At 39.2% G+C, this 20518-nt stretch overlaps 1 protein-coding gene across 2 annotated transcripts; it reads right to left on the bottom strand.

Moving 5' to 3' along the window:
- Positions 1-288: 288 nt before the first annotated feature.
- On the bottom strand, positions 289-19393 carry LOC100257479 (11-oxo-beta-amyrin 30-oxidase). Of its 2 annotated transcripts, none has more exons than XM_010660752.3 (7): positions 18653-19393; positions 17500-17699; positions 6472-7116; positions 3715-3865; positions 2525-2701; positions 1880-2049; positions 289-897 (listed from the first exon to the last, which is right to left on the bottom strand). In XM_010660752.3, exons 1-7 carry the CDS (start codon positions 18909-18911, stop codon positions 784-786), a joined length of 1716 nt encoding a protein of 571 aa, XP_010659054.1. In that variant the 5' UTR covers positions 18912-19393; the 3' UTR covers positions 289-783. The 2 variants fall into 2 exon arrangements, with proteins under 2 accessions (XP_010659054.1, XP_010659055.1); XM_010660753.3 differs by having other exon boundaries at positions 1880-2040; positions 18653-19106.
- Positions 19394-20518: the final 1125 nt, after the last annotated feature.

Genomic DNA, 20518 nt, shown 5'->3' with positions numbered 1-20518 from the left:
CATTTTATATATTTTATTTTATCGAAACATTTGTTAAGTTGGTTGCATAGTCTAGTGGTTTAGGCATTCATAGAGATGGGTCCTCACGTCGTTAACGCTTGGTGCCCTCACTCTTGACATGCATCAAGATAAGCAATTAAAAGAGAACAGTACCAACCAGGATTCCAACTCAATCCCATTCACCTCTCACTAGCTGAACTTGGATACCCATCTTGGAGAATTTTCCCTTTCAAGACCAAATGCAATTCTCACCCAAAATAGTTGTGAATTTCATCAACACTAGCACCATATTTGAAACCATTGGAATCATTTCAGTAGTATGTTGAAGTACTGAAGCAACATATTATATTATTTGTATACATTATTTCTTGAGCATGAGCATCAAATTCTACATAAAACTCCCTTCTGGAGAAAAAAAAGTACGGAGAACAAAGCGAAAAAGTTACAGATTGGAAGATGGGGAAGAAAAACATGAGGCCTAGCTGCTACAAGAAGGCCATGGTGCCTGAAAAGCAAATCAAGAATCACTCATGGCATAAAAGACAGCAGCTAGAGCCATTTAAAAACAGGGAGGAAAAAACATAAGGTTTCCAAACACACTCATGTAGCATCCTCCACTTTGCCAGCTTCATAAGCTAAAAAAGGAGAAAGGAAACACTCTCCCCCATCAACTTTGACTGAAAAAAGGGAATTTGAAAGGTTGTCGTTCCATCTATGACCTCTGATTAAAACGGAGAAAATAACATGGAAATTATTATCCACACATGATGATTTCATCTTCTTTTATTCTCGGCTGTTCCTCTTCATAAATACTATCTTTGGACTAGGAAGGAGCTGAAGAACACTGTCATTCAACGTTGGCTTGGGGTCATCCTCAGATCCTGGCTGAAGCCTTATCTGCAGATCTCAATTCAAATGAACCAGAATTAGAGCTCTCAATGATTCTATAAAAAAATGTGATTCATGAGGTTAATTTTGGAATTTAGGCTAAGAGCTACACTAACAGAATGGAGGTTGTAATGTTTGATTAAAAGATTTAGGAAGAAGAAAAATATACAAGGAGTGAGAGCAAGAGAAATGTACAGATAGGGTGTCTTATGCAACAGACCTAAGGTCCTTAAGCATTCATACCTAAAAGTCTCCCTCCTGATATAATATTTGTAGTATCCTTTTGGAAGACAAAGACTTTAATTACTTTAACGAACTTACACATTCTTAGGCCCTCCACAAGAAATCGCACACAACCAATTAGTAACCACCTTCTAGATACTTTGGATCTTAACATTAAGTTGTCTCTTTGAACTCTCATTAAAGGTAATGACTGATATTTGACTCCTAAGACCAATCAAAGACTAGGAAAACAAGACTAAAAATAAGTTACTCCTTAAACAAGTTCTAAATGAGAATCTTGTAAAAAAAAACCCTATTGGCTAATATAACTCGTCTTTCTCTTACTCCAGTAGTGTTACATATATCATCATTGTTTATTGCTTGCATCATCCCATTATTTCTTTAAAGAAAATAAATTCTGTCTATTAAAAAACTATCAACAATGCAGCTTAACACTAGTCATGTCCCAGTTGTCTATTTCACCATTCTAAATTATCCCTAGCAACACTTCTAGTAAGGTCATTGACTCAGTGTTTCAAATCATTTTCATTCTCTTGGACGCTTCCCAAATCCTTTAGAACCTCCAACTTGCTGTAAAGAACATCACACTAATGCTGTAACCTCCAACTTTCTTTTATTTCTTTAGGAGGAAAAGAAACTCCAGATATTCTCATCTCAATTACAGCATATAGAATAACACAAATTAAGAGGTGAAATAAACTAGCATATCATGTCACTAACAGAGATAGTGAGAGGAAAAGCAACAAACCTCGTAGTGTTCAAGCAAAGATGCAAATAAGGCGGCAACTCCAAGAATTACAAATTTCTGGCCAACACATGCTCGTGTCCCAGAACCAAAGGGAAGAAAGGCAGCATTGTGATTTGGGTCATCCAAAATGCATGAGTCCTGATCTGGATCCACAAGATCTTCTACAGTCCCTAAAAGCAAAGATCACGAAAATTGAGTTATGGATGGAGCATCTTGTAGGATTGATGGTTCCATGGCATGTTAACCTTAAAAAAATTGCAACTGTTCTACATTTTCCAAGGCCAACATGTATAATGGATGGTAAGGGCAATATTTGTACTGTACTGAAAAACAAATTGAAGAAGCTTCAGCACAATAAAGTGACATCCATCAGTCACTGGCAAAGCCAACATATACCCAGAGGAGGGGCAAGTGCCCCTCTGCCCCCCCAACACCTCCCCCCCCGCCTTCAATTTCTGGCACCACGATCAGAGTGATACATTAATACATACCAAATCAAAAGGTTAAGTTAATGGGATGAACTTTGGCATTCATGAAATTATAACCTATATCACCATGACTGCAAATTTGACAGAAGAAAAGCAACACAAAGAACATAAATGTTATGATGGAGCAAATTACTATTGGTATAGACGGGACAAAAACCTGCTAAAGACGAGATGTGCGCTAATTCAGGTCCCTTCACAGCTTTAGACAAAAATCGATATGGATTAAACTGCCTAGCGTCATTCCCCCAACAAGAATCATCCATCTGTACCAACTGTACAGGAACAACAAGTATTGCTCCAGCTGGTATGGTTAAGCCAGTTTTCAGATTTAAGTCTTGTGGTAAGAAAAGAAAGAAAATGAATCAGTGAAAGCACATGAACAAAGAATTTTACTTAAAAAAAAAAAAAATAGCAAAAACAAATATGGGAACAGTAAAATAAGCACAATGATTAAAAAAACGAGCATGACCATGCGACAATACATCTGGAAGAGTTTGTAAGACAGGAAAACTAAAACAAAATCTTGTTTCAAAATTTTCAATAAACTTAGGTTAAATGATACAGGCAATTATTGAAGAAAAACCCTGAGCAATCACATTTCCAACATCAGACATGCATACGGTGAGATCTCTATCCAAGTATGACATCAATTCATAAACAATCACATTTATGAAATCATTAGAACAAAAATTCAGAGGAATCAAAGTTTCTTGCAGCTGGAAATGCAACTACAGAAGCTAATGAGACAAAATTTAGGTTTATTATTCAAATTATCTGTGATTCAGATGAATTATATATCAAAATAGGTTTTGACAGTTTACTCTTCAGTCACACATCCAACAAAGTAATATATATTAGGTATTTAATTCTTTTCATAATCTCAAAATTTTTTATTTTTCCCTTTTATTGTCTCCTTAACAATTAATATTTCAATTCTGTAAATATGCCACCATATATCCTTTTCATATAAAATTTCAAACAAAATTTCCATAAACTTCTCAATGATTTTCAAAATCTCCCTTAAAAGTATATAACCTAAAATCTAATTTCTCAAACTACTTGCCTATGTGTCTTTTGTCATGGAGATTAGATTTCAAAATGGGAATTCATGACGCTGGTGCATTAAAAATAGAAGTATCATAACAATGTGTCATCAAATGGCAAATGTAAATTTCATGTTTAATTATCATTTTTTTAAAACAAGAGTAAAAAATTGATGAGCGTATGTAATTTTATACCAGAGGGAATTCAAATACGTCCCAACACAACAGGCAGCTTGTCAGTATCCACAGAAAACTCTAGATAGGAAGTGTATTGTACTTACTGAAGAAGCAAGCAATTTCATACCATGTTTTAGAGAGCATCTTTGTAACAAAGGTCCAGCCGGCATAAGGCGGGCAGATTCATATACAGTGGCCAACAAAACAAGCATCTTATCAACATTTTGTTGTTTTTGCTTCTGTGCCCCTTTCCGAGACATGATTATCTCTGAGTAAATCTGCAGCAAATTTACCAAACATAAATTGCAATTCAGATCATTTATATATATATTCTTAATTACCAAATCCTGAACAAAGCAACAAGAAAATCTCAATCAGCTAATACTAAAGATCCATTTGCAGTTTCTTCCTAAGCAGATAGTCAAAATAAGTCAAAATTTTTACCTATTAAAACAATCACTTGTGTTGAATCAACCTCAGGTCATGCATGGGTGCATGTCTGTGTGTATGGGGTGAGAAAGTAAAACAGAGCTGAACAGATAATCATAGCTATTTCTCTTGCAAGTTCTGAGTGTGCTTTCTTCCTTGTTTATTTCGCACTTAGAATGCACTTTATGGGTTCATTGCTATTGAACATTAGGAGGTTAGGTGAAAGAATTGCTCTTAATAGTGAATAGAAGCCCCAGCATCTATTTGGGAAGCAAGGAATCTAGTATTTAGAACATCAAGGAACATAGTTATCAGTACTATAGGATATGCATGGTATTAAAGATATGCATGGTTTTGAAGACCTTTAGGTTATGTTTGGTTCCCAGAAAATTTGTCGAAAAATGTAAGGGAAAGAAAATTAAGGGAAAAGTAGAAGGAATGAAAAAGTGAAGGAAAAATTAAAAAATAGATTTAAAGTCAATACATTTTTTTTATATGCTACTTCAAACTCATTTCCCTTATTTGACCTCTTCTATATAAAAATTAAATAATTTGAAAATGTATAAATTTCTAACTAATTTTAATGATATTTCATTTTCTTTTGTGTTTTCTATAATGAAGAGACCCTTTGACACAACATTTAGGCATTAAGTAACATCAGCCAAAGGCCCAAGATGTGAGACTCTCATTAAACACTCACCCCACATCTTGAGACACCGTCAAGTGTCCAATAGGCAGACACTTACCAAATATAATTTTTTTTCTTTCTCCATTTCTTTTTCTTTTTGCTTCTTTCTTTCCCCCCCCTCCTTTTGTCCTTTTTCTTTGTGTGTGTGTGTGTGTAATAGGCTTACCAAATATAATCTATCACTCTCATGGAGGAATTGTTAAATATTAATTTCTTTACACTTGTATAAGCTCAGAAAGGCTGAAGAAACACGTTACATGAAAATTAATACAAAGTTTTGTTAAGATTAAGGATTTCGAATTTAATTTTTTATATAATTTTTCTAGTCTTTTCCCTGTTCTTTTATTTCTTATACTTTTTTCATCCCATTTCTGAATAAAATCAATTAATAATAATAACTAAACCATATGGTTAAGGCCATGACCATTAAGAACAAAAGGCTCCACCTCTGCTTCAGCATCCCCCTCTCACTTTCTAATACCATCAATACTTCATATACCATTATAATATAAAATAACTCCAAAATAATAGATATAACTGAAATACAGTTTCCTGACAATACCCCACTTGTCCCCACTGGGACTTGAGCCCGGAATCCCCCACAAACCATCCCCAACCCTTTACCACTTGAGCCAAGCCTCAAGGGCAACAATACCCACAATATTTTATATACATTAATAAATGAAAAACCAACCACAACAACAGCCACATACAGGAAACTTTGTAATGCATGCACAGTTTTAATATTTGTGAAAATTGTTTAGAAAATTTTAGTTTTTCAACCTGTTTTTCTTTGAAAATGTTGTCTTAAAGGCACTTTAAATTCAAAGAAAGCATTTAGCTTTAGTTAAAGCACAGCTATGGCCTCTTCTACTTTAAAAGAAGATTAATCACATATAAATATAAATTTTTTCACTATCTAACGTCATGTCAAGAATTTGGCATCAAATGTCATATAATTGCATTCATAAGAATGGAATTGAACTTTTAAGTCTAAAAAGACTACTTGGCAAATAACACAATACACCCTGAATCATATGGTACCGAAAAAAATGACATTTGCCTCTCAGTAAACAACATTGTAGCATATCCTTTGTACCTGTTCCCATTTTCTTTTCCTGCTATCCTAGTTAACACAACATTCAAACCAACTCCTAGCTCAGGTGACAGAAATCCAAGCAACTTGAGTTTTTAAGAATTTTACAACAGACAAAAATTAAAAATGGGATAGCAGCAGCATGCTGTGAGGAATCATGATTATTGCCTATCAGTAAGAAAGGTACTAAGTTCATGAGTCAGAAATGGAATGGGAAATTAATCCTAGCAGAGCGAGTGTTTTAAGGATTATAAACAAATTAAGGTTAAAAAGGGCAGAGCAGCACACCATGATAAGTATACATCAACTAAACCATAACATAATTTGGAGTTTCAAATGAATTTTATCAGTTGAGAAATTTACTACAGAAAAGTATCATCACCTTAAACCAGATATGCATAGATTCAGGATGAAGATTAAGGGCAATAAGCAAGAACCACACAATAATACAGTGGAAAAACACAAGAACTATGGTCCTTAAAAGCCATACCCAGTATTAATAAAACAAACCATAAAGTTGTTGGCTTTTGAAGTTCTTGGTTGCACTTTCTTCTTAAAAAATTATATCAAGAATTAAACATGATGCAACAAATTTGGAGCCCATGAAAAACAACATAAAGTTAAAATCTTCAAAAAAGAAAACAGGGATATAGAAAAGAGAAGACACCAACCTTATCCTGTATTTCTGGATGTGTTGCAAGCCTAGCTAAGATGTTACCAATCAACCCTGCTGTAGTAAGACACCCATGAAACATTACACGCATAATATTTCCACAAGGCTCTTCTCTTGCATTAACGTGGCCATTACACTCTTGCGATGATAAGTTATCAGGCATCAAAATGCCAGAAGAAAATGGTGCCTCTGGTGCATTCTTTGTTTCTGGATTTGAGATTTCACTATTGGAGTTTTTATCCATATGACTAAAAAGCTTGTAATTTTGTCTGCATTGTTCGATACCATCTTGAGTTAAGCTCTTCAACTTCATGCACAACCGCTGATACCTCCAAAATCCCTGTTTCCAGAAGGGAGTAACACCATACGAGGCCCAAAAGCAAGCATCTTTAGCAATCATCATGAGAAGCTCTTCGTAAACACTTGCCTTGGACCAGGCTAAGAATGCATCTCCGAAAAGTGTGGCACCCATGATGGAAAAAGCCATATGCTGAGAAACAATTTTACAATCAAGGGTGCCTTTGCCCATTATAGCATGTAATTTTTCCATGACGTGGTCTACAACTTTTGTAGAAATCACATTTGCTCTCTGGAGCAAGTACCCATTTAATTCTGCAGCCAACAATTCCCTTCTCTTTTGTACCTATAGCAATGAAAAAAATTTAATTATTATTCCAAATGAAAATTGTGTAATCATAATTAAAATAAAATAAAATGAAATGAAAAAATAAACATGTAATTCTCTCATCTGAGCCTTGATAAACTATAATTCTACAGTAATCCATAAAATGAAGCAATAATTTTATGATAGGAAGATGTCAGATTGAAGGCATTCAAAACATGCAGCAATCAATGGGCACAAGATCACAAAGCTAGCCAGCATTTGACATCTAGATAACTTTTAAGGCAAAAAATGTAAAAGATTGCTTGTCACTATTATCAGTTAACAGGTATTACCACAAAAAAAAAAAAAAAAACATCTGTTTCATAATGCAGAATCAACCTAACAACCACATCTTATAAACCATATTTCCAAGGCTGTTGTCTAACAACCAAGTTGATGCCCTAACCATGGTTATACAAACCATATTTGTTCTTTACAACTCAAGCCATGAAGTAGACATTTCCAGGACCCAGGATATCTCCAAAACCACTAACCAATTGGGTTTTGTTCCTCAAGTAGACATTTCCAGGACCCAGGATATCCTCTATCTTTGCCTACACACTCTATCCAGCCTAACCTGAAGATCCCTACAAGCTCACCAAAACTAAACCTAAGAAAATTTCTTACAAGTGATAGAAGATCATGAATCTCAATTTCCTCACAAAAAACAGATAGTACTGTAAGCAAACTGAAGATAAGAAACCATATCCCTATTTTTCCCCAACTCGGACCTCCAGTGAGTCTAAAACCTACATCCACTCATCATTCTCCAACGACTATCATTAACAAATGCAAATGGAAAATGAGAAAGTGAATATCCTCGTCTAAACCCTCTAGATACAACACCTCTTGGCTTTACCAATGACAAGTACAAAAATAACAAATGAAATACACCTTTTGATCCAACTCCTTCGATTTCAATCCAAAGCATTTTCCCAATATCGCTGGATATCCAATTTTAAGATGACTCCCAACCTTTTAACCTCTCTCCTCCACAATCTAGTTAGCCACAAAAACGCCTCATGGCACTTCTACCTTTAACAAAAGCCCTGTCTGATGGGATAGTGTTTCCTAGTCAAGAGTCACAAAAAACTCATATGGCATCAGGTAAACAACCTCTTAGATATCCTCCTCAAAGAGGCCCTCCTCCCACTAGCACTAATTAACAAAAATATGATCCCAATATGAGGAGTTCTATTTTCTGCCCACAGAACAGAGGTGGAAAAAAAATCCAATGTAACTCCATCAAAAGTGATTAATAAATGGAAATTAAATTTTCACTCATTCTGCAAGGTTCTGTAAACTACTCCCACCACTGGTCAATCTGTGAAAAAGTTTTTAAGTTGCAAAACCTGATTTTTAACCTATTGTCTTTAGCTTTTTGCCTACCAAGTAATTTCCATGTTTAAAGAGAATTTACATGAATTCATTCATAAACCTTTTGAGGCCATCATCTCTTCCATTATCACTTTCAAAGCATCCAGATCCTTGATATCACCAAAATCACCCATTTTCTTTCATGAATATCCCCAAACAAGAAATATTTCAAATTGCAAATCCTTCATCTTTATTTCACCTCTTTAAGCTTTTACATCAACTTATAACCCTCCTATCCCTTGTAATTAAGCATCAAACGCATGGTCTCAGACCATAATGGAGTAAAGCCCCACTTCAAAATATCAGACTCAAGGACAACAGAGCTATGTTCCAACACTAGGCTGGGAGAAACTTCCTAAACAAGGTCAGAAAACATTTCTTCCCAACTAATAAAGAACATAACAATAAATAAATAAAAATAATAATAATAAAACTTGTCCTACAAGATGATCTAATATTGCATATTAGATCAAGCAAAAGCAGCATTCTTAAGAGGAAAATCCACAGGCCACATTCATGAGCAAAATTGCCTTAACCTTGCAGACTTATATTTAAATCCTCAAGCCCCAAATTCCTCATTAGAGTAAGTAATGACATTAAAACCTCCATCACACATCATTCAAGGGTGCAAGAACAAAAAACACTCACCTAAATCATCCTAAAACTCATATCTAAGACAAGACGAATACACACATACATTGGGGCCATAGCAGCTCAAAACAACATCACTAGCTCGATCCTTATTGTAAAAGGCACAAAACACACCTAAGTTGCAAAGATCTCCTGCGGCCTTGGCACAAGCTGCAATTCAGGGATGCCTGAACACCAAATACGATCCAAAATTCCAATTTAAGCAACCAAAAGAAACTCAAGATTCCACTTAAAACTACTAGAAATTAAAAAGGATCTTTCAAGCACCTCACCTCCCAACCAATTGAAAATTCAAAATATTTGAATTCTCTCAAAAGCCCCCCAAAAATGGGCTTAATCCCATTTTCTATATTTTACTTCCAAAATTCCTTTAGCATTCTTCTATCAAAGAAATTCAATTATGTGGCATCAAAAAAAGAAAAAAAAAATTCAATTATGTGATTGCAAATTTCCTAAATTTCAACTGCTTTCTCAATAAATTCCTACAGATGTAACATAAAGTTGTTTCATAAAATATTTTTTTTTTTTGATAGGTAAATAGATTTCATTAAGAGCCAGAGGCTAGAGAAAAGGCATACACGGAGTATACCAAAGACAAAGAAGCAAAAAACAAAGGGACAAAACAAACATGACCCTTACTTGGTGGCTAGCCAGTCTACAAAATCTATCAAAGACAAAGTGTGTTCCTCTATATACACCCTAGCCCAATTCACAAAAGTGTACAAAAAAATGGATTTAATGTCTTGATCGTTCCTCTCCATATCATCGAATGCTCTCCTATTTCTTTCTCTCCAAATGGTCCACATCAAGCAAAGGGGGGCAGCTCTCCAAGCTTTCTTCCTTTTCTTGCCCACAAAGGAACCATGCCAACCTAGGAGGTGTTTTTTCACAGTGGAGTGCATCACCCATTGCACCCCAAACAGAGAGAAAATTAGGAGCCATAACATTCTGGCTTTCTCACAAAACAGTAGAAGGTAATCTGTGGTTTCCTCCTTATATTTACACAAAAAGCATCTGTTGGGGATGCTCCAACCAACTCTCTTCAGGCGGTCCATGGTGAGCAACCTATTCCAAGCCGCCTCCCAGCCAAAGAAACTAACCCTAATTGGAACCCAAGGCGTCCAAATAGTTCTAGCCGGGAAGGGGGGTTTGGTATCCCTTGAGAATGAGCTATAAAAGGACTTGACAGAAAAGGTTCCATTCTTGTTCTCTTTCCACCGGAGCAAGTCCTCCACACCTCTTCTAATGGTTAAGGGATGAAGCTTGCTTAATAAGCTTTCGACTTCACCCACCTCCCAATCATTAAGGTGTCTGTTAAAACGAAACCCCCAGCTACCTCCTCCTTCGTCTTCCTCCCAAGCCTCAGCAACCCATCCTTCTTTGTTGACAGAGAGGTTAAACAAGATGGGGAAAGCTTCCTCCAGAGATTGATTTCCACACCACAAATCCTTCCAAAACTTCACTCTGGTGCCGTCCCCAATGATGAAGCGAGAATGAGAACGAAAATTCTCCCAACCTTTTCTGATGGCCTTCCAGACCCCCACCCCATACCGGTTTCTTGCATCTTTGGAGCACCATCCTCCCTCTTGAAGATCATACTTACTAAGGATAATTTGCTTCCATAGGGGCTCATTCTCATTAGCGAATCTCCACAACCATTTCCCCAGAAGGGCCTTGTTTAAAGTAGCTAGACTACGAATGCCCAAGCCACCTTTCTTTTTATCGGCACAAACAACCTTCCAACTCACCAAGTGAGGTTTATTCTCTAAGGCTCCACCGCCCCATAAGAAATCCCTTTGGATCTTTTCAAGCCTTGCGCACACTCTCTTGGGGATCACAAAGAGAGAGAGAAAGTAGGTTGGGAGGCTTGAGAGGGTGCTTTTTAGCAAGGTAAGACAGCCACCTTTGGAGAGGTATTGCTTTTTCCAGAGAGATAACCTTTTCCTGAATCTTTCTTCCACTGCATCCCACACCCTAATGGATTTGTAGGGGGCTCCAAGGGGAAGACCCAAGTAGGATGTAGGTAAGCTCCCTATCTTACAACCCAAGACCGCCGCAAGAGTCTCCATAGGAATGCCTTCCCCCACTGGGATGGCCTCTGTTTTATTCAGATTGACTTTTAAACCTGAAATCGCCTCAAACCACATGAAGGTCCAGCTAAGGTATTGCAACTGATCTGCATCAGCATCACAAAAAATTAAGGTGTCATCGGCAAACAAGAGATGGGACACGAACAGCCCCTCACTTCCTCTTCCTCCCACTCTGAAACCGGAAATAAAGTTTCCATTTCTTGCACGGGACAACAATTGGCTAAGAGCTTCCATGGCCAAAAGGAAAAGATAGGGGGATAGAGGGTTGCCCTGTCTCAGTCCCCTAGAGCTACGAAAGAAGCTCGAGGGGCTTCCATTGATAAGGAGCGAGAAGGAAGCCGTGGAGCAACACCATTTTATCCAATTAATCCATCTGTGCCCAAATCCCATCTTGGACATCACCTCCATAAGAAAGTTCCAATTGACATGGTCAAAGGCCTTCTCAATGTCCATCTTGAGAAGGAGACCCGGGATGTTGTCTTTCAATCTAGAATCAAGGGCTTCGTTACCAATAAGAACAGCGTCCAAAATCTGCCTCCCATGGACGAAAGCATGCTGAGAATCAGAAATCACCTACCCCATCACTGTTTTCAGTCTATTGGTTAGGACTTTGGCAAGCAATTTGTACACACTCCCTACCAGGCTGATTGGTCTGAAATCTTTTAGATCTTCGGTCCCCTCCTTCTTAGGAATGAGCAAGAGGAACGTGGAGTTTAAGCTTCTTTGGAAGGTCCCATGGAGGTAGAACTCCCTAAAGAGGCCTAAAATTTCTGGTTTAACAACGTCCCAACAGAATAACCAGAAGGCCATTGTGAAGCCGTCCGGACCTGGGGCTTTGTCTCCACAGAAACTGCTTAGGGCTGCGAAAATTTCTTCCTCAGAAAACATAACTTCTAGGCTGCTGGCCAAGCCTTCTCCCAACTCCTTGAAGTTAAGGCCATTTATACTAGGCCTCCAATCCCCAGGATCAGAGAGAAGGGTTTGGTAGGCATTGCAAACACCTTCTTTTATCTCTGCCAAGGATGAGAGATTCACCCCGTTTACTTTAATTTTGGATAGGAAATTCCTCCTTGCCCTAGCATTGGCCATTTTGTGGAAATACTTGGTATTTTTATCACCCTCTCTTAACCAGATTTCTCTTGACTTCTGTCTCCAAGAAGTTTCTTCTAGAAGGGCCCATTTCTTATATTCCTCAAGATCCAGATTTTTAGCCTCTAGATCTTTAGGATTAAGAGCGTTCTCATTCTCCTTGGCCTCCCACTGCTGCAAGCGGGAGAAGGCCTCTGCTCTGTTGAAAGAGACGTTGCCTACCACCTCCTTGTTCCATTTTTTCAGGTCCTTCTTAAGAGCTTTGAGCTTCTCAGCGATGCAGTGGCTGCTATAGCCTTCCACCGAATATCCATTCCACCAGCTTTTTACTAGGTCTTTGAAACCATCAATTTTCAGCCACATATTTTGAAAGCGGAAGGGGCTTTTGCCTGAAGAGAAACCCCCAGCTTCTAGAATAATGGGGCTGTGGTCAGAGACCAGGCGAGGGAGAGCAGATTGTGATATGGCTGAGAAGTGGTCCTTCCATTGGTCAGAGATTAAAAAACGGTCCAATCTAGAGGCAGCTTGAGAGTTCAAGCCCCGTATCCAAGTGAAAGGACCTCCAGCCAGTGGGATATCCTTCAGCCCCAGCTCCTCGATCACCTCTGAAAATCTCCTCATATCAGCTGTGAGTCTAGGGGCAATTCTTCTTTCCTCTGGATATCTAACAACATTAAAATCCCCTCCTATGCACCAAGGGTCTTCCCAGAGGCCACGGATGGCTCCAAGCTCTTCCCAAAAGTCTTCCTTTTCGCTACCTATCACTGGCCCATACACACTAGAGAAGATCCAAGAGAATCCGTCACTGCAGTTTCTAAAACGAGCAGAGATGGAGTACTCCCCACTTTCTACCTCCAAATTCTCCAAGACTCTGTTATCCCATATGAGAAGGAGCCCTCCTGCCGTGCCCCTTGCGTCCACTGAAGCCCAATTAAGAAATCTTCCTAATCCCACACTTTTCACCAATTGCGTAGAAAAACATCTTTCACCTTTGTCTCCAAGAGACAAACCAAATCAGCCTTCTGATTCCTCACCACTCCCTTGATCAGTTTTCTTTTATCACAATCATTAAGCCCTCGAACGTTCCAGCAAAGAATTTTAATTCTCATTAATCAACTGGAATCAAATCCCAGGAGCTCTGACCAGATCTTTTGGATATCCCTAATGTCCCCTTATAACTAACAGAGCATTCCAATCTTTTTAACTCTCGTTCAAATTGGGTGGAACAGGATTATTTCTTCTTCCTCCTCTTGCCGAGAGAGTTACTTCCAGTCCTCAACTTCAATTTCGAAAACAGCTCCAGAATTTCGACTTCATGCCCTTCAACAGGCATTCCCAAGACTTTACTAAAATGTAATAATTTGGAGAGCTCCTCTTCTGACCATCCTTCTTCACACGGGGGGTAATCCGACGAGTCTCTCTGATTTGCCATGTTTTTTCCCAGATCAGAGGTCGGGGTTGAAGACAAAATCACTATCAACCCATCTCTAAGCATGATGGACAGGGGGTTCGGTGTCACTTCTACGTCCCTTGCCATTGAAATTACAGGACTAGAGCCAGGTTCCCTTCCCCTCTCAAGCCCCGTGTCCCAGAAAGGAGAAGAAGAAGAGGATGAGTCCCCTCTCAGGGAGATCGGGGGAAGAGAAAGCATACCTTTTTTAATACGAGCTTCGACGGGAGGGGGAAACTCCTTCACAGATGTCGGCACTTCCACAAGGTGCGACGCTTCCAATTGGGTCGACTTACGAGCTTTGACGGGGAGGGAAAGCTCAAATGCATGCATCGGCGATTCCACAGGGGATGACGCTTCCATCTGGGGGGTTTTGCTAGCATCGACGGGAAGGGATGCCGTCGGTGCATCCAAAAGTGGCGATGCAACCTTCTGGGGAGTCCTTGAGAAGGAAGGAGTCGCAGAGGGGGCTCCACTTCGACGCAGCGAGCAGCTAGGGCTTTCTTGCCCTAAAGCTTTGGAGGGGGTTGGGCCGAGGGGTTTAAGAGAAGAACCCAAAGAGATTGGGACCTGGGCCTTCCCTAGCCCAGGCCCAAAGGGTCTTCCACAGGTCAGGCTCAAATGGGCCAAGACATCCAGAAGCTGGCCTGTTTCCTCAACGCGGGCTTGGGAAAGGGGATACTGGCCCGTCTCCGTAGCGCGGGTAGGAGATGAGGGAGCAGCTGCACCCATCATGTCTGTAGCAGGTGCACCAGTCCCTAGGGTCGGCGAAGGCAGCTTTTCAGGTTGCAGAATGACTGAGGAAGGTGGCTGGGGGTCCACGCTCCCCATAGCGCGTGCAGGGGCCACCACTTCATCCCCAATCTTCCAAGCACCGGACCTGCAGGCGGGGATCACAGAGGAAAGGCAGGGCTCTTCTTCCCACCATAGTTGCAGAGCATAACAGGAGGTGCCAGCGACTACCTGCAGCGAGCTTGGGTGTTGCCATCCACTGGTTTCGACTAGGACTCTGGCCCACTTGAGGTTCCGACGCTCAGTTGTGTTTTCATCCATAGCTACGTACCTCCCACAGGAGTCTCCGAACTGCTTGAAGAGGCTTCTTCCCCAGAGATGGAGAGGGAGTCCTAAAATTCTAACCCACACCTGGCGCGCATCCTCATTATCTCCCTCAAGACATCCCACAGATGGCTTCCATTTTTCTAGGCAGAAGCTTCTTCCTCTGAAACGTCTTGTCCCTGAACTATACACCCTTTCTGCTTCGTCCTCAAATTCAAACTCAAGGAGCATGAGATTTTCTCTCACGTTTGAAAGCCAGAGGTTTCCTTCCAAGAACCATGAGTTCTTCGCCCATGACCCGAAAGAAACGGGGTCAGGAAGACGATCAGCGTCCCCCACCCAAGAGCCCACAAGACACCTGCCCAGTAGCTCCTCATTCCTATCCAAAGTTTCTTTCTCAATTTCTAGCCAGACTGCATCTCGAGGCACGGGGCAGTCCCGAAGAGGGTATGAGCCTCTGCCTACGCTGCTGCTGGGAGAGACTTGGGAAGGTAATTCTTTATCCAGCAAAACACCTCTCCATTGGAGGGGGGCAACTCCCATACTTCTCAGTTTACTAGCCAGCATTTTCCAGCCTCCAACAAGCCCCCTTCCTTCAGGGAAAGCCAAGGAAAATCTTTTGTTCTCCGTATCTCTTACAACGCAGAACAAAAATCTTCCTGCTCTATTGCATCTGAGTTCCATACTGTAAACTCTATCACCTTCTGACCAAAACTTTCTGAAAGGGGTTCTTTCCTTTAGCCCACAACATGATTCAACCCCTTCTAGCAACAGAGATAAGCCTTTTCCTCCAAATCTAATCCATGAAGAGAACTTGGGGCCTCTTTCACAGATCTTTCCACGCACTTTTCCTTTGTGGTCTTCTATGATAATCTCAAAGGTCTTCAAATCAAAGCCAAACCAGCACTTACCACCAGGGGAAGACCCCGGCATTTTTACCGGCAGATCTTAACAGAGTACATACACTGAAAAAAAAGTTGTTTCATAAAATATTCACAAGCATTGCTTCAAATTAACATGTTACAGGGGAGTCAAGGAAAGTTTTGCATTTATTGAAATAATTTTAGAATGCAACATATACTAATGTTTTCATAATTCAGTTGCTCTCCCATTCTCATTATGGAAACAGCATATTCATGTAGCTTTTTTAAAATAACATTTTTCAAGACCAACAGCACCTTATTATAATTAAGAAAATATTAAGATTTCATGCCAGGAAAGCAAACTGCCTGACATACCTTCTTGTTTGGTAAATGACATTTATTGAGTTTCACATTTTGGGCAAAATATGTTTCCATGAGACATGCCAAAGCGTAAAAATTATACTGCAGACTCATACACAGGAGATCTAAATCATCGTTTTCTTATGACTTAAACATCTAATAATAAAGCTAGCTACTTTATCTAAAAAGTCGTAACATGTTGACTTATGGCTGATAGGGCAATCTACTTTGATCATCTGAGTAGTGCATTAGTATATTACCTAGACTACTATGGGAAAATATCTAAGAAATTACACTCATTGATATAGCCCTTATATCTACTTAAGGCTCTCAATCCTAAGACGTTTGTAAACTAAAATTCTCAAGTTAAATTACTTTGGTTTACCAAAGAAGGAGATTTTACATGTTAAATATCTTGATAACTTGGGAGGTCAATATGATTGATTGTGAGAATGCATACCCTCAATAAGGAAATCACATTCTGTTAAAGAAAGATAAATAATCCCTTGAGGTAATTTATGGAATTTGACAAAATAAATTCAAGCCTGGTGAACCTCAGTAGCAAAAATGATTTTATTAAAAGCATGTTATAGAAATTATTTTGGAATCTTGGTTTCTCAAAAGATTGTTGTTTGGCAATGAAGTTATTGAATTAGGTACTCAATAAACATAAGATATAAGAGGTTGGCAGTAAATTTTTCTTCATACCGAGCTCTGCTGATAGATATAAGACATAATGGGTTGATGGTAGATTTTTCCCCATACCTACCTCTGCTTATAGATATTGGGTTAGAGAGGGACTTCTCCGCAAGAATTTGGTATTGCGTTGTAATTCAGTGTGATTCTAATTTTATAGTGGTAAAATTAATAGGCTTTTGAAGGGGTTTATGAACATATGATACAACCAAGAATCCTAAATCTATTGGAGTTGGGGATTTTTGTGACAATTAGGATCTCCTCTCCAGCCTCCATATATATTCCTCTAGAAAATGATCAGGCAGTAAATTTCTGGACTCCTAAATTCTTTTAAGTAATTTTGAGAACATTTTCTCTCCTAGTGAAGGCCAAAAAGGAATAGGAAGAAAGAGCTTAAGGTTACAAATTGATCAAAGTGGTACCAATTCCTTCTTGATTAGGCTTCAATTGATCAAAGGTGAAGAATCTTTTCTTCCTTTGAATCATGATAATTGAAGAGGTAAACATCCAAATAAGAACCATGAATACCAGGGTCTCACCATTATTTTAACCAATTGTAACAACACTAATGCAAAAAAAGAATTAATATATAAACATCAACAAACTCCATAAATGCGTTCATTAAAGAATATGAGGTTCCAACAGTCACAAATAACATAAAAAAATCAACAAATGTCAGAGAAATGAAAGCAAGATATGCATGAAAGGGGAAAAAAGCTTTACAGTGTACCTTGTCAAAAGAGGAAGAAAAGAGACTCGATGGTCCAAAGGCTAATTGGAAAGCCCTCCCTGTCAGAGGCAATTTATCCTCTGCCTTTAAGAGCATCTCTTTAATAAGCACAGGATCCTTTATTGACACTAGAAGCTGGGTAGGACCTAACCACAGCTTCACAACTGATCCATATTTGTTGTGCGACTCCGATAAAAGGCCTGAAAACAAATTGATAATAAGGCAGTACACTTTAGCAATTCAGATCAGAAAAAGACAACTCCAAAATCATATAGGCTACATTTGATTCCCATAAAATTTGAGGAAAAATGCAAGGAAAAGAAAATAGAAAGCAAAAGTAGAAAGAAAAAATAATAATAATAAATAGATTTAAAGTCATTTTTTATGCATCTTCAATATAAAGATTAAAGAATTTGAAAATACATAAAAAAAAAATTTATTTTTTTCATTTTTTTTTTATGGCAATATCAAATATTTCAACATAGCCCTAGCATTCCATGGGTGTCCAAGTAAAGAAAAAGTTAAGTTTAACCTCTGATGTATGTAACCAAAAATTGAAATTGTAATTCTATGCCATAAATTTCCTTTATAGGTTTAAGAAAGGAATAAACGATTCTAAAATTTGCAGATCTAAAAACTATGATAGTCTCAGTCGCAAAAGCCACCAATCGGTAATTGAACTAATCGCACAGTTTTCAGACTAATTACAACCGACCCAGACATCTTTTAAGAGGAACCCATCATTTGAACATTCTCTCCTGTACTTTCTCAGCAGCCAAACACATCCTAAAGCTTCCGCTACTTGAATTCCAAGAAATTGACAAAGTCCAGTGAACCAAGCCTAACTATATGTATTCATTTCAGTTAACTCGACCAATCAAGTTCTGGGAAGAAAGAAAAACCAAAACCAATCACAAAGGATCGCAGAATTTTCCTATCTTTTCCTGCCCCACGATTATTTTCTTTTCTTTTCTTTTCCCCGTATTTTGTCATCAACTGTAGAAACCAAACAAACTGGACTAGTCTATTGGACTGCAGTCTATATATTGGAAATAAGCCAAAAATTAAACCAAAATAAAAATAAAAATCACACAGGCGATACGCAATAAACTTCCCCGACATTTTTACTGCAAGCAACCAAAGTGAACCTCACCAGTGAGATTAGTTTCGGAAATAAGCTTGGAGTGGCCGTAGAAAGAAGGGCAGGGAAGGCCGGATATCCTGCTCCCTTTAGCCCACAAAGCAAAGAGCTTGAAGAGTTTCCTGAGCAGAAGAAGGGTGACAGCGATGAGGGAGATCCAGAGGAAGGCGTTGATCTGGGTGGCGGCGTAGTCTCGGAGAAAGCGCGAATTATCTCGGGAATGGCAGGATGGGGAGGGGAGGGGAGTGCCGGGAGATTGACATGAGGACATGTTTGGCTGCCGGGAAAAACAGGAGGCATGTGAGATGGGGAAATGGGAAAATAGAGGAGAGTTGTGGGGTGGTTGTTTTATGGTTTGACTTTTGGTAGGGGAATGAAGGGCCCTGAAGTGGAATGCGTGTCAGAGTGGGGGACACTTGTTTAGCAGGGGCGTGGGGTTGGGGCCTGCCGAGGAGGGACCAGGGCCACATCTCCCTGCCTCCCCTCGCCCAGGTGGAAGTGGGGCTTATCCTGGTTTATCCGTTACCGTGAGTATGACGACTCCATCACACCGTCAAAAAAATTCACATGCATGAATCCCATTTTCACCAAAATGATGAGAAGAAGACAAGTGGATGGGTGGATGCATGGATGGGGTGGGAGTTTTTCCATTGATGAATGGGGGCTGGAGCTTGTTCGTCAATGAATAGTAGAGGGCCAGAGGCGGTGGGTGTTTATTGGTGGGATGAGAGGGGGATGTAGGCGGTGGTAGTGTTATGCTGTAGCACTCCTCACTTCTCAGCCTTTCCTCACAGGGGATTGTGCCATCCTGCTTCTCCATGGTCAACACTTTTTATGGAAACGTATGAGGTTGAGGTTGACCTATCCTGCTTCTCAATTGTTTACCCTTTTATGGAAGCGTATGAGGTTGAGGTTGTGCTATCCTGCTTCTCGCTTGTTCTCTCTTTTATGGAAGAGTATGAGGTTGCGTCCTTCGTAGAGGTGGTCAATGGGTCATGTCAGTCCAATGTTTCCCATGTCATAATGGGCCAACGTGTCTGGCCAGCACAACCCACTTTAAAATCGTGTCGAGACGGATAAACCCATGCATGCTAAATAGGTGATCCAACGTGGCCAGAAGCCCATGAGCTAATCATGTTGGGCTGTGCCGTGCCAACAGGGCGTGGCCCATGGGCTGCACTTTGTTAAAAATTTTAATTTAATTATTTTAAGTCATTTTGTCTTTTTTTTTTCATTATTAAATAAAATTTCTTTTTGTTACTTTAATCACCTCTAATAATTATATATATATTTTTTTTATAGAAAAAAAAAGTGAGAATTACATTACTATAGTTTGAGTACATCTCAACTAGATTGACACCCACTTAACTATCAATTATATGTGTCATTCAACCTTTAAAAATTAGCAACATTTAATAGATTTAAAAGAAATGAACAACATATAATTCTTCAATTATCATATTCATTTTTGTCTTGTCATTCAATCTTCATTCTTTTTTTTTTCCATCTTCAGTCATCATCAATCTCTTGAACATCATTGTCTGCATTGAGATCCAATTTCTTGAAAGGTTTTTTAAGTTCGTCTTCTAAAGTTTGAAGTTTCATGTGTCCATCTTCTCAATTCTTCAAACATGTCAAAGTTTCTAGCATGGTTTTAAAAATCAGACCGAACTAGTCGGTCCGATTGATCACGGTTCTGGTCCAGTTCGCCCAATTGGATCGGGAAGCAATTAAACCGGAATTGAACCGTTTGAACCAACGGTTTGACCGGCGAACCCGACGAATTTGTCGATTCCCTCTAGACCCAATAGTTCATTTTCCTTCCCATTTGCCCATGCGATTGGTTACCCTTACTATCACCTGGAGCATCGTACGGCC

The sequence above is a fragment of the Vitis vinifera genome, chromosome 13 (assembly GCF_030704535.1).
Source record: "Vitis vinifera cultivar Pinot Noir 40024 chromosome 13, ASM3070453v1".
NCBI classification, from domain to species: Eukaryota; Viridiplantae; Streptophyta; class Magnoliopsida; order Vitales; family Vitaceae; genus Vitis; species Vitis vinifera.
Note: the sequence above shows the minus strand (reverse complement) of the source record. Positions and strands in the feature narration are given on the sequence as shown.

Bases quoted from the DNA above. Each gene is read 5' to 3' on its own strand.
- LOC100257479 (XM_010660752.3), bottom strand. From the start codon at position 18,911: ATGTCCTCATGTCAATCTCCCGGCACTCCCCTCCCCTCCCCATCCTGC. The intron at 7,117-17,499 runs GTACACTGTAAA...TCATTGCTATAG, and splicing joins TTTCTTCCTCTTTTGACAAG to GTACAAAAGAGAAGGGAATT. The intron at 898-1,879 runs GTTTGTTGCTTT...TGAGATCTGCAG, and splicing joins CTTTGCTTGAACACTACGAG to ATAAGGCTTCAGCCAGGATC.